At 42.3% G+C, this 13,638-nt stretch overlaps 1 protein-coding gene across 4 annotated transcripts; it reads left to right on the forward strand.

Moving 5' to 3' along the window:
- The first annotated feature begins 739 nt into the window (after window positions 1–739).
- LOC146553578 (BTB/POZ domain-containing protein KCTD1) lies at window positions 740–12,743 on the forward strand. Of its 4 annotated transcripts, XM_085254986.1 has the most exons (6): window positions 740–1,096; window positions 4,410–4,549; window positions 6,861–7,039; window positions 7,663–7,807; window positions 8,967–9,272; window positions 11,648–12,743. In XM_085254986.1, exons 2-6 carry the CDS (start codon window positions 4,460–4,462, stop codon window positions 11,807–11,809), a joined length of 882 nt encoding a protein of 293 aa, XP_085111112.1. In that variant the 5' UTR covers window positions 740–1,096; window positions 4,410–4,459; the 3' UTR covers window positions 11,810–12,743. The 4 variants fall into 4 exon arrangements, with proteins under 4 accessions (XP_085111112.1, XP_085111113.1, XP_085111114.1 ...); XM_085254987.1 differs by lacking the exon at window positions 4,410–4,549; XM_085254988.1 differs by lacking the exons at window positions 740–1,096; window positions 4,410–4,549 and adding an exon at window positions 4,915–5,150.
- The last annotated feature ends 895 nt before the right edge of the window (window positions 12,744–13,638 follow it).

Here is a 13,638-nt window from a genome sequence, read left to right on the forward strand (position 1 = left end):
TATAAGAAAGTTTATGTTCTGCCCAGTAGGGGGCGCAGGAGATATTTCAGCCTTCCTTCATAGTGTATGGTATGGGGATAACTATTAAGAATCTAAAGGAATAACTGTCAACCCTGTGCCCACATGTGCACAAAACACCACTCTTAACTCGGAAAGAATAATTATGCCTGTTGACTTGTAACTTTGAACATGTAATTCCTTTACTGTTTGCATCCCCAAAGTAATTCTAAAAGCCTCAGAAGTGCCTCAATCTTCCTGAAATCATGCATGGTTGAACATTTGAAATGAGCTCGCACATCACCCTCGGGCACTGATTCAGACTTGATTGAGGCAAGGCAAGCTGCAAGTGCTTATTTATACAACTGGTCTACGTCATTTGGAGGTTGTCCAAAGGGAGGAAAGAGACTGAAAAGATCACAAAGACCAAACTCGAGTGAAAATTTCATTTAAGCACATTCTATTAATTTCGTTGATTCAAGGTTAATCAACAAGTTGTCAGGGAGCACATGCTGCGTGTATACGTTAAAGAAGCAAACTAGTCAGGTTAGATGTCTGAAAAGTAAGGGGGAGAAAAAAAATCAAAGGACTCCACCAACAATCTATATAATTATCATCATCTGCTGCCTTTCCTCCCTGGCAGAAAAACACTCCATCCATTTGTAGAAATCGCCCGGGGGAACGTTACATCAAAACTAATCATAACGATTAAAATCAGCTTCTCTGCGAGACCGAGGCAATAGGCAAGTTGGAGGCAGGAGGGGTGAGGGTGTTGTAAATGCAGAAAGAAAAAAAATATTTGATTTTATAAAAACATAAACTCAACAAAGACTGAGGCACTGCTGCTGTGATCTCTTTCTTTGCTCGCGGTTTTATTTTGCAGATTGGTTTAGACTGGGGCAGAGACATGAGCTAATTGTATCCTGATCTTTGCCTTGAGGGGTTTCGGAGCCCTGGAGCAAGTATTCTCTGTATTTTGTTCTGTCTACCTTAGCCAAGCTATTGCATTTCTCACTGGTGTAGGAACAGAGGCAGATCGTGGGCCAAATCGGACGGAAAAGGTGCCCAAAAAGATACTTTATGCCGCTCTATGTTTCAGGTAAGCGAAGATTTATTTGGTTTGATTTTATTCCCGAGGTTGGATGGACTGGGACATAGAGGCGCAGCAGCTTTTACGCATGTGCCAAGCGATTCGAGCGGTACAGTTCTTAAAAAATATTTAACCACTTCCTGGCTATTGTCCCTTACTTACTGTACAAATGTATGCGCGTGACTACAATGTAGGACGTTCTGGTGCATCCAATCTAAACGAACAGCGGGCTCAGACTGTGATCTTGTCGAGCAAAGACTCTACTTATCCACCGTGTGAATTCGCTCCTGGCGCGTTTCAGATCGGAAAACATCGCCGTCTCCGTGTCTGCTGCTGCTGTGCAACTTGCTCGTAACTTACTTAAACCCGCGTTTGTCGTTTTCGTAAAGGTTTTTCGAAGTGAGTTTTGTCGTGAAACACTTCCATTTCCTGGCTGCCCTAGATCTTCTAATGAAAGACGCCATTGTGGAGTAATTTTGCCGAGGGCGTATTTCTTATTCTGTATGACAGGATGTACCTTTTACACACGTCAGTGCGGAATCTGTGAATCATCCGTTAATGCAAGCCATGTCCGCGTTATGAGATTCACATTTATGCATTTAAAGACGAAAATAGGAGCGAATTTAGTCTTTAGTCTAATCGCTTTACCACCGCGCCGTGCGTAATCAACTCCAAGGTCCGGATGCGAATCGGCACAGATATACTTACTCAGTAGTAGTAACAGTATCGACTTATTTCGCCTGTAGGACTATACTTTGTAAACAGACATGTACTCCGTTTAAAGTGTGTACTTTCTACAGTATTGCATGTGGTATCCTAAAATATAAAGATTTTTTTTAAATAAAATAAAATAAAAGATTGTGTTTGATTACTAAACATCTACCACTGGACCCCAGGGAGAATACTCAAATCCAGCTCTGGTCACCTGTAATGAAGCCCTTAGCCAGTTTCACGAGTTCCAGGGGGTGAATGAATAAAGAGAATGGTGGGACTGAGATGTTTGGTTGTCAGGACCGATCACCTGATGGCGCTGTTAAAAAGGGAAAGGGGGGAGGGGGGGGGGGGGGGGAGAACTGTATATAGGGCTTCAGTTCATCTGTTTCACAGTGACAGTAGATTTACAAACAGAGCTCTGAGCTGAAAGAAGACACTTAACAAAACAGGCCAGAATCGCATTAGTGAAACTACAGGATCGGTTTGAACTTCATCTTTGCTTGCTCTCGATTGGAACACTGGGAGAGAAATGCTGTTATTGTATTTTTGTAGTGGCTCTGCCACTCCTGTGCCCTGGGATAGTTTGCTCTATGCCAGTGAACATGCACTACAGTCTCTAACAGCCTGCGGCTACATAGCACTGATCACACTTCCTTATCTGTGATGTCATGCTGATGTACAGCTCCAGTAACTCCACAAAGAATCGTTTTCAAGTAGATTAGTACGTCTGAGAAAACTGAGGGAGTAATTGTGTGTTCCTGGTTGATAAATAAGTAAGCACTACTATGGCTTGTTTTATAGTTACCAGCTGTGTATGAAATTCTTGATCGTGTGGAGAATCAAAGCTTATCCGGACCACCGTGCTCTACTGGAAATGATTATTTTTATGCAAGTTACAGCCAAAAATTGAAATGGTGACTACACACAAAATCAACAAGATGCTTTAAAGTACGGTACAGGTTTGCATAGTATGTTCAAATGTGGTGATGTGTTTGTGTTTGTGTGGGCAACCTCTTCATTCTTTCATTTAATGCCTTAGTACTTTTTCATACTAAACACATCTCCACGGGTCATTTGAAGCATACCAAATACTCCCTTTACTGTTAAGTATAAGACGTGGAGTCAGTTTGAAGACAAAGTCTCTGCAGTCATTGTTCAGAACTTATATGCTTATGTCAGTTGTCATCAAAGAGGGGAGATGTGAAAACAAAAACATTAATGACAATGACAAAAGTTTTATTGAAATGCGGTATTTTGGCTTTGCTGCAGCATGCAGTTACTTTATATTTACAAAGTATACAAAGTCCAGTGGGATATGCATTTGATCTAGCTTACAGTTTTTACCCAAACCATGCTGTTATAACAGTTCATCATTACCTTTTTCATATATATTTTATATATACAGCTAGCAGCAACTGATGTTAACCCAGAGTTTGTAGTTGTCTGTGTATGGACATTTCAAACAAATGGCCACAGGCAACAAAGCAGAGACAACCCATCCAGATTATGTAAATACCAGTCTGCCTGCCTTGAACTGAATGTTAATGCTCTGATCTGAAATGCTAATTGTATCTTGTGAGATATGTCGAAACAGTGAAGAGTTGCATTCTGGGATGGCCAACTTAAAGTCAGTCTGTTACATATGCTGAACCCCAGAAGGCCCTTCAATTATTACAACAGCAGACAGATCCTTGCTTTCTATGTTTTTGGATTAATTATTAGTGGAACACATACCCTGCTATTTCTTACTAAATATTCAACCTGAGCTACTGTAAGGTGTTAGTTCCTTAAAGTTTGAAGAAAGATGGTCTTGCATTAAAGGCCTGAAAGAAAACTGGTGAAAAACAACAGAAACAAAAGGGAGTAGCTCGACTGCTCCGGGCTTTGATGCTCTGCGCATGTTTTAGATTTGTTTGTGCATACTGTGGTGCAACAAAATTACACGAGCTGGATAAACGAACAGATTCCCTGAACACATACGTTTTGACTTCTTTCGCAAACATCCTAACATGCATGGGAGACTTCTGTAGCGCTGTGCCAAATTCAAAATGGCAACAGGTTGGAAAAGCGCTCGTGTGGCACATCTCAGGATTCGTACTTGTAGATTCTGAGGACGCTGTGACCTTTGAACTGATTTTGAGCAACGTAGACACAGGTCCGACTAAAGGTTCACGACACGTCTTTATTTCCAGCAACTCGGGATGATTTTGTGATATGAGAGCTCATTCCCTCAACTGGCTCCCTCCAGCTCCCAACCCTCCACTTCCCACCCACCCAACCACCCGTTCTCTTTCACTCTCTCTTCTTTCTCCCCTGCAATTTTCCATAATGCCTCACAGATTTTACACTCAATCCACCTTTGCAATGACAAGGCTTTGAGGAAATCCAATTCCACCAAGCTGTTTTCAGAACTTACTCTCCACAGGCACACACTTTCTCTCACTCACTCTCTCTCACACACACACACGCACACACCACCATCTCCACAAATTAGTCAGGGAACAAATTACCTGCATTCTGAGTGTGATCCCACGCACTTTGCCGGCTGCCTTACACAGGTCCCCTTTTGAAGAGCAGCCATGTGATTTCTCTCTCTTTTGCCCCGCAGGCCCCTTTGCCTTCTGCGAGGGATTCTGGAGTTGAATTTTAAAACTATGTATGGCTGCTGCCTGCGCTTATCAGCGCGTGCACAAGTGGCATGCAAATCAGACCAGGATCACACACCGCATTGGAGGCCTACACTCAAAGGCAAGCTTAATTGCTAATTGGGTATCTAGGTGTGAAACTCACACTGCCAATGAGAAACAGGAATGTGGATGTTTTAAGGCCAGTGGTTGAACTAATTAATTTTAATCTGAATGTTATTAAAAATTGTGGATTCCCTACATTTCTTCTGCGGAAAAAAAAACAACCCAGGAGAGTGCTGTGGCAGTACTTTTAACCGCAATTGGACATGTTGTGGTCTGGTTTTATACTCCACGATATCATTAGTGTGGTAGCTTTGCAATGCTGATGTGGTCACTGGAGGTGGTGTTAACACCACACCGCAGCGCTTAGACTTGTCAGACACAGAGCCAGGGAGAAACAGATGAAGAAGTTTTATAGCTGCTCTGAGGGTCACACCGTTGATTTGAAGGGGTGTTAGCTGGTACTTCACATGCAGTGTTTCTTTGCTGACCTCAAGGACGTTTAGTTATTGATAACATCTTGCAGCCTGTAAATAGTGAAGAGTCTTTTCCCTTAAAACATCATATTCAGAATGCATTTGGCCATCTAAAAAATAAGAGTGATGTTCCTGACTGCTTTTGTGTGACTGGAAAGCGCACAATCAATCAGGTGCTTATGGCTGGTAAGTGTGTGTATGGGTGGGGGGAGGTTGTATTTTTTTTTGGGGGGGGGGGGGGGGGGGGTTGAATGGGCTATTGCAGTGGTATTTTTTTCTTTTCTTTTCTTTTTTTTGTCCATGTGATTGAGAAGGTTGGCCACTGTTTCGGCTTTGTCACAGACTCAACTTTGTTCGACTGATGTGTTGGAAGGCTGAACAAAAACTGCTGCTGAACAATGGGCAGCAACGTGTAGGGGGGGGGGGCAGTGGTCGCGCGTGGAAACACTGCTCCGAAAAGGGGGGCAAAGGCCAGCTGTTCAAGGTCCAGATGTGGCGTGTTAACCCAAATCGCATCATAAGCAGACGATCGCATTTTGCAGGCTAAGGCAGGATTTGTTTCATTCCGCGAAAATGCGACACACATACCTGCCACTGAAACAGCGACAGCCCAAAAGAGCCGCGGGCGCTACAATGCTAATGTTGTCGGGGGCTTTGACTTCTCCCAGCCACTGCAAAGAAGCCGCTCCGTGTGACAGCAACGGCTTTCGCTCTCACCCCCGGTGCTCGCTATTTTTTTCACGCCTCTTCATTTTTGGCAGGTGTGTTGGAGAGGGTGAAAAAAAAAAGCCTCACTGCTTTCTCCTATCTCTTTGACCCTAAACGTCTGAGCCGTAATGGACGAAACGGATATCATGGACTTAACGCATCAGAAGGCGAGAAAGCGTCCCCGTCCAATCAGTTCCGTGGATGAGTCCGTGCACGCTTCCCTCAAACGGCTCCCGATCCGAGCGGCGGAGTGCAGGGAGAGCTCGCTGATGTTCGCTGTCAGAGGAGAGCCCGTTCCCGCAGCATCTCTGAAGCAAAATGACCATTCGGTGACTTCCTCTCCAACCACAGTGATGCCGGCGCAGGTAAACGCGTAAAAGTGTCGTGTTGTCTGGGGAGGGGGAGAGCGATTTAACTTTCGACTTTATGGAGCGAAGTGCCGGACACTTTGTTTTTTGGTAGTTTTGTTTTTTTTATTTACCGAATCGAAGAAATCATCACCTCGGTGCCCTCAACCGTAGACTGCGCACACAGTGTCAGATAGTCCTTCCTGTGCAATATACTGTAAAATGTATGTGTTGAGTTCACGGTTTTGTTTTGTTTTTATTTGTTTTGTTTTTTAAAGCAGATGTGTCTAATGTCCTGCTCACTCCTTAGTGATCGGGACACTTTTGAGGTTTTCTCCAATCTTCACTCAAACTTTTTCGGGTATAAAGTCATTTTTCATCTCAGAGCTTAACAGAAATCGTCTCCTAATGGTGTTTGTAGGTTATCGTGAGACGTTATTCTCCAAATCCTATTATAGTATTCAAATCAGGAATCATTATTGCTCATTTTCATGACTGAGATTGATGCTCCAAATTAATTTGGTTTTGGAGATTATGGCCCACAGGAGTGGATGCTTGTGGATTGTGGCAACATTCAGGTCAAGGTCGGGCTGCTCTATCTTGCACAGAAAAGGGTAACAAGAAAAAAACCCACCCTTGCTCTCCACTCCTGACTGCAGAATATATTGGATAAAGAAATGCACAGATTGTTGTCTCTTATTAGCCTTTCTTTCTTTTTTCTTTCCTAATATACTAATTTTTTCGATCTTCCCTAGAGTTGTTTTAATTGTCTGTTTCATTTGCAGCAGAAGATTACAATCTAATGTGTCTTCCTACATGCATTTCCTTTGTGCTCCCTCAGGATAATCGCTCCAGCATGTCCAGGCCCATGATCACACGGTCACCGGTGTCTCCCTTGAGTAACCAGGGCATCCCAACACCTGCTCAGCTCACCAAGTCCAATGCTCCTGTGCACATCGATGTAGGTGGGCACATGTACACCAGCAGTCTGGCCACCTTAACAAAATTTCCAGAATCTCGGTGAGTTTGCCCTGCCATACAGATGTATTTTAAGTGGAGGGGGAAGGTTAAGATCCAGGGTCAGGGGTAACCATTTGTGGCAGGATTTTTGCATGTATTGTGTGTTTTACAGGGATGTTTTCTGATGGAGCCTAATGTTTTTTTGTCAGAATTTCCTCGCAGTTTGTTGTTTATTAGTTATTGTTGTAACGCGACGGCCAGATGTCACATTTTGTAAAACTCTGCTATTTTAAAGGGGTAAACAATTTGTGAGCACTTTAAGTGCAGAATGCAGAGAGCAGACAAAGGCAACTTGGTTATTCTGACAGATGTCACAGCGGCAGTAAAGAGCCAAAGGGCATGGAGCCATCTGGAGGCTGGGAGGCCACACTGTCGCTCCAAGCACAGGCCCGCGGGTGACTGCCTCCCTGCCTCAGGCAACCAAGCACCAGCTGGCCTTGACCTCTCAGGACCTTCTTTCTTTCTTTAAGACAGATTTAGTGAGATCAAGTTTAGGTTTTAAAAATTGTTACAAGTATTGTTTGTGAGTGTAAAAAATACACTGATATGTTGTCCTCCTTCTTCCTTCCTTACCTCCCTTTCTGCTTAAATCACCACCCCTCCTCTCTCTCTCTTACGGGCAGAATTGGTCGTCTCTTTGATGGCACAGAGCCTATAGTCCTGGACAGCCTGAAGCAGCACTACTTCATTGACAGGGATGGACACATGTTCCGCTATATCCTCAACTTCCTCAGGACGTCCAAGCTCCTCATCCCCGACGACTTCAAAGTAAGTTGATGCCCATCCTAGAAACTGTAAATTCCCATCAGCCAGTCAGCAGTCCTACAACTTAACACACACAATGAATGCTAAGGCCGTGGAACGCCTTTGGTCACTGGTCCTCCCTGAGTTACTGAAAATGGTTCACATGCTGGAGAGAAAATATCAGGGCTCTACCAAACAAACCCCAATTGCAAAGCATTTCCTCATCAAGAGATGCAGTTTGATTCCTTCTAGCTACAAACTGGCAAAGATTCTTTTGCAATACATAAGTAAAAAAGCAGGCTCGTACTGAAACAATTATACTGACACCCATGGCCATACGATATCCTTTTTTCTGCAGCTCTCTGTGTTCTTGTGCCAAGTGTCCATCCAAGGTGCCTGTCACTGTATGTGGCACATAAGCAGCCCACCCCCCACTCAAATAGTTAAGCAATAATTATTGAACTTGCCCTGGGAGAAAACAAATAACCACATTATCAGATGGACTGTCCACTGTGCAAAAAGTATGTCAGTTAAAATAAGCAGAGGCAAAAGACAAGACCAAGTTCAGGCTAAGGCCATATGCTCAGTGAGTAGATGTTGAGAGGATCATGTGAAAACTGGAATGTGGTGCAGTTTAGGCCCTGCAGTGCTGTGAGTAAAGGCTCTGCTCCTCTAGCCCATGCAACCCTGTGTTACACGTCGCCCTGTATCTTCTCTACTTTGGATCTTTTGTAATTTTTCCTGAGTGGTGTCTCGACTAGGGTTTATTGTTCATTCATGTAGAACAGTGCTTTTAAAGCTTCCTTGTTCTTTCTGGGGGTTTTTTTGGAATATCTCAGCTTTAGAAAGAAAATGACGACTTTTAACTGTTTTGCTTTTTGTGTCTTTTAGTATGTTGCTCTCTAGTATCCAGATTGTCCAGAATTCTGCATCAAGACTACCTGTGTAGAAGATAATATTGTACAATTAAGCATCGATCTAGGAGGGAAAAAACAAAAAATATTACAAAATACTTTGAAATCTAAACAGAATAATCAACAGGAACAACATATTTGATACAACCCTGAAAACATATACCATATTTACCATGGTTTTAATGTGTAAACCGTTAAGGCCGACAACTTCACATTTCTTTTTCGAGAATGCAATGATGTGAAAACCCTTCAACTTTTATATCCTACAGGACTACAGCCTGCTGTATGAGGAAGCACGATATTTCCAGCTGCAGCCCATGCTTGCTGAGCTGGAGCGCTGGCGCCAGGACCAGGAGCTAGGTCGGGTGTCCCGTCCCTGCGAGTGCTTGGTGGTGCGTGTTGCACCCGACCTGGGTGAGAGGATCACACTCAGCGGTGACAAGGCCCTGATCGAAGATGTGTTTCCAGAAATCGGAGACGTTATGTGCAACTCCGTCAATGCTGGCTGGAACCACGACTCCACACACGTCATCCGGTTCCCACTGAATGGGTACTGTCACCTCAACTCTGTCCAGGTTTGTATCCATCTATCTTGAAAACATAATAATTGATTGCAGTAATGTTGTGCTCATTTAGCCTTTTTCTGTCATAAAAAATTAGTTATGTCTGATTGCAGGCTTTCTTTTTTTTTATCTTTTTTAATCCAATCAAATTACAAGAACGGCCTCGCAGAAAAATGGGTGCTTTGATGAGTTCATCAAAGCGCTAATTTAGAAAGCTATCATTACACAAGTCTACCACCATCTTTACTTTCTGTGATTTGTATGGAATAATAATGTTGACTGTAACTGGAGAGCTGAAAAAGGGCTGAGCTTCAGTACTATCCACTGATGTAACACTATGTTTTTGGATGGTTTTGAACATATAACATTGCATCACACAAAAATGAAGCTGTAGGTGTGCTTCATATGCCAAAAAAAAAATCAGTTAATCTGGACTTTTGGTTTTACATACAGTTTGAAAGGTCTCTGTTCAACCCATTACTTCAGGTGAAACCATGTCTCACAACCTATAAACATTTTATTTTGGTCTCTTGGTCTAAAAAGTCATTACATTGGCCAGAGTCTTCCACCATGTGCTAGATGGTTTAAAGACTGAAAACAGAGACCAGAGAAGCTGAAGGAGCCTCTCAGCCCATTTCAAGTTTGTTGTGAATTATTTGAACAATGATGACCAAAACGCCAGCTTACAGTGGGCATTAGGGCCAAACTAATGAAAAGTGATGAGAAAGTTGTTAATGATGAGAGTTTTACATAGTGGAACAGCTGAGACCTTTATCAGTGGTGCAAAAGGAAACTGTAAGGAAGAAGAAAGAGGAAGTTCAGCGTGTAATGAAAACACAAGTCAGTAACTCTGAGTGTCTTAGTGGATCAACAGATTGACGTCCAATTTAAAATAAAATCAAGACTTTGATGGTGTTCTGTTCAAGTATTGTTTCTGCGTATAACATCCGAAAAGCATTTGGCAAGATTTCCTACTAAGAATTGGATGCCTTAGTGAATCAATACCAGCAATATCTTGAGGTTGTGCACTTCTGATATATTAGTTTATCTTTGTTTATTAAAGTTAACTTTGCCTTTGTAAACTCTTATAAGTTATTAGGGGTGTTATAAATCTAAGGGTTGGGAGTCTATTCGAACACCATTCATTACAAGGAGATAGAAAATAAGTTTGTTGTAAGAACTAGAGGTCAAGTTTCAATTTGCTTTCTATTAAAATATGATCCTTTCCCAGGAACTGTGTTTTTACCTGAAACTAATACATGCAAAACTGAAGCTTTTAAAAAATAGGTGTATGCTGCACACACAAGTAAGCCTTTACTCAACAAAACACTCTTTTTGTGTCAACCTCCATTGTTATTGTCTGCATGTATTTGGCAATCCTGCATTTCCCAGATTATAAATTCATACTCCAATAACTCATTGATGGTAAAATCCTCAGACATGCATCCATAAAGGATGAAGTAAAGGCATATTTGAAAAGATTTTACAATGATTTTGGACTATGTCTCCGTCTGAGGAAGTCAAATCACCACCTCCTTCCCAAAAAACACACACACAAACCAGACTCTGGAGTGTGTGTGTGTGTGTGTGTGTGTGTGTGTGAGTCGTGGAGAGCAAGCAAGAGAGTGAGCATGCTCCCTAGCAGGTTGTCCCCAGGCAGGGCCCATAATCCTGTTTGGTTATTAAAGCACGCCGGCGGTGAATGCTGTATCTGCGGCTAATGGAGGCAGGGCGGGGGGTTTGAGAGAAGGAAGGGGAGCAGAGAGAGCTGCCAGCAGTAGGGGGACCTTTGTAGTTTTGGTGAAGGCTTGGGCCTGGGGGAGAATTGGGGAGAGGGTTTTTTTTTTCCTGAGCAGCCCACACTGAGCCAAGTGGCAGAGAGAAAGCCTCACTGCTCCCTGGGGCCTCTTCGATGGAATGTGATCCTACAACCCCCCTGGACACGTCTGTAGATGTCTGCGAGGCTGTGGGATCAGGAACAGCTACACACACATAGACAAACACACATATACACTAGAAAACAATGAAAATGAGGTATGAGGCAATATGAGAGGCTCTTGGTTTTGTGAAAGTCTTGTGAAAGTCCCATCCAAATTCCCGTCACAAGCCGTATGTTGCTGCTACTTACTCCCAAAGCTGTTTCCAATGCTAGACTAAGGCAGCAGCACATAATTGGAGGAGTTTTGGGTGATTGAATGCTTTTCAGCTTTGCAGCAGTGAACAAAAGGTTAGTGGTTAACAATTTAGCATCACTGTTGTAGCGACTCCCTGACTGGCTTATCACACTGACTTTTACCAAGAAATGACCAACCGTGTGCATTTCCTTCTATAATCAATATCTTGCTTCTGACATCCTCCCCCCTTCTATCTTGTTCCACATTTCCCAGGTTCTAGAGCGTCTCCAGCAACGTGGCTTCGAGATCGCTGGCTCCTGCGGCGGAGGCGTGGACTCATCCCAGTTCAGCGAGTACGTCCTGAGGAGGGAACTGAGGAGGACAAGTCAGCGAGGGCCCAATTCAAACAGGATAAAGCAGGAGCAGCTAGACTAGAAGCCTCCCAAGCAGCAGGAGGTGCTAGACTTTTCTGTGGCAGCCAAACGCTTGACGCTGCAGAGCTCTGTGGACTCTGTTTTTCTTTGTTCCCTTGTTGATGTTTTTTGTTTTCTTAAACTTGAGAATCATCTAAAGAATAAAAATGAAGTGCAACAGGAGATTTTTTTTTTTTTTTTTTTTTTTGCCATAAGAAGATACAAGATATTTGATAAGTTTGAGATTGTCCCCCTAAACCAGTTTTAAAAAAGGATTTATATATGCTGGATCCCCAAACAAAGTTTGTTTTAAAACTTGGAGCCTACATTAGGTTGAATAGGAGTCCTAATTTTCCCATATAAATTAAAAAGAAAAGAATTTGTTGCTGATTTTATGTGTTGCATAGCTTTTTTATTTGTATTTTTTTTAACCAGTGACTTGATTCAGTGTCGCTGGCATATTGGTTAAATCAGTTTTTACCCCTTGTTTTGAAAAGGTCACTAATGTGTTGCTTACAGTGCAGAATGTCTTCGTTGTCATAAACAGTTAGTCTCAACAACAGCATCTGTTTTTCATATAATAACATGACGTTAAATAATTACGACACCAATGAAGTGTTTTTTTCTTTAATTGCTTATTTTATTGGCCTAAGTCAAAAAATACAGTTGACATCAAAATTTAACTTCAAAGACTTTTATTTATATATATATATATACACACACACATGTATGCAGTAAGGAAATAGAAGAAGCTACTTTCGTCTGCTCTCTTATTCACAAGGGGTCACCACAGCGGGTGGCTCTGCATGTTTGATTTGACAGATTGTTCTTATTCCGGATGCCCTTCCTGCCACAACCCCAAAAGGGATTTGTGTCTCCTCAAACTGGGGATCTTTCTTTTGTTGGGCAAATGTGTAAACCACTACACTATGGAGCCGCTAGATGCAGTAAGGAAATCATTTTGTGAATTATTATGACACACCATTTGCCTCATCAGGGACTATGAGCTGCAAACCCCCCGCGTCCTACTTTGGGAATTATTTAATTGGATCAAAAAAAATTCCCTTGAGTCATGACCTGTAAATTTTCATCGTATATGTGTTTGTGTTTTTTACATTTAAACTTTTTAAAGGAAATTTTGTTGCTTCAGACATGACTGAACAGATTAAAAGCTTATTGTACTACCCACTCCAAGATCACTTTTATTTGTAGCACATATTCATATGAAGTTGAATATAAAGTATTTCTTAAATAACTGACCCACCTATGCTCCCTAGATTTGAGTAAAGAAGAATGTAGCAAAAAAAAAAGTGAAATAAATCTCAGCTAAAGTAGTTATGGTGTCTGTTCACAGTTTTTACTTTGCTGCAGGGACTGCTTTCACATGTCTCACAGCAGTTAATTAGTAATTCCATAAATTTGATTTTGCTGCATCTGTTGTACCGCTCGCAATTATTTCAAGAAACCTGAATGTATTTATGGCAAACATGATAAAAAAAAAAACCCAAAACATGACATTATGTAGTGTCTTTGCTCTTTCCAACCAGAGAGGTAAAGCAAACTGCCGAGGCAATATTATACCTTGGAGGATTTATGCTGGTGCATCAGTGACTACACAGGGCATTCTTTACTTAGTTATATTGAATAGAGCCGACTTCTCCACGCAAGTCCTGTCAGTTGTACTTCCACATATTCCTGCAGGGTCAAAATCCAAAGTGAAATCCCACACGGAGCCATGTTGTCTTGTCTCCATCCCTTTTGGCAGAATCTCCACTTTCTTTGGCTATCTACAGTTTATGCTATATGTCTCCCTTTCAGGCCCCTTTGCCCCAGATTCCCTTTTGATTGACT

Source organism: Mchenga conophoros, linkage group LG18 (genome assembly GCF_057382185.1).
Source record: "Mchenga conophoros isolate Kocher_MC1m ecotype Shallow Benthic linkage group LG18, M_conophoros_male_GT1.1, whole genome shotgun sequence".
Lineage (NCBI taxonomy): Eukaryota > Metazoa > Chordata > Actinopteri > Cichliformes > Cichlidae > Mchenga > Mchenga conophoros.

Bases quoted from the DNA above. Each gene is read 5' to 3' on its own strand.
- LOC146553578 (XM_085254984.1), top strand. From the start codon at position 5,801: ATGGACGAAACGGATATCATGGACTTAACGCATCAGAAGGCGAGAAAG. The intron at 6,038-6,860 runs GTAAACGCGTAA...GTGCTCCCTCAG, and splicing joins CCACAGTGATGCCGGCGCAG to GATAATCGCTCCAGCATGTC. The intron at 7,808-8,966 runs GTAAGTTGATGC...TATATCCTACAG, and splicing joins TCATCCCCGACGACTTCAAA to GACTACAGCCTGCTGTATGA.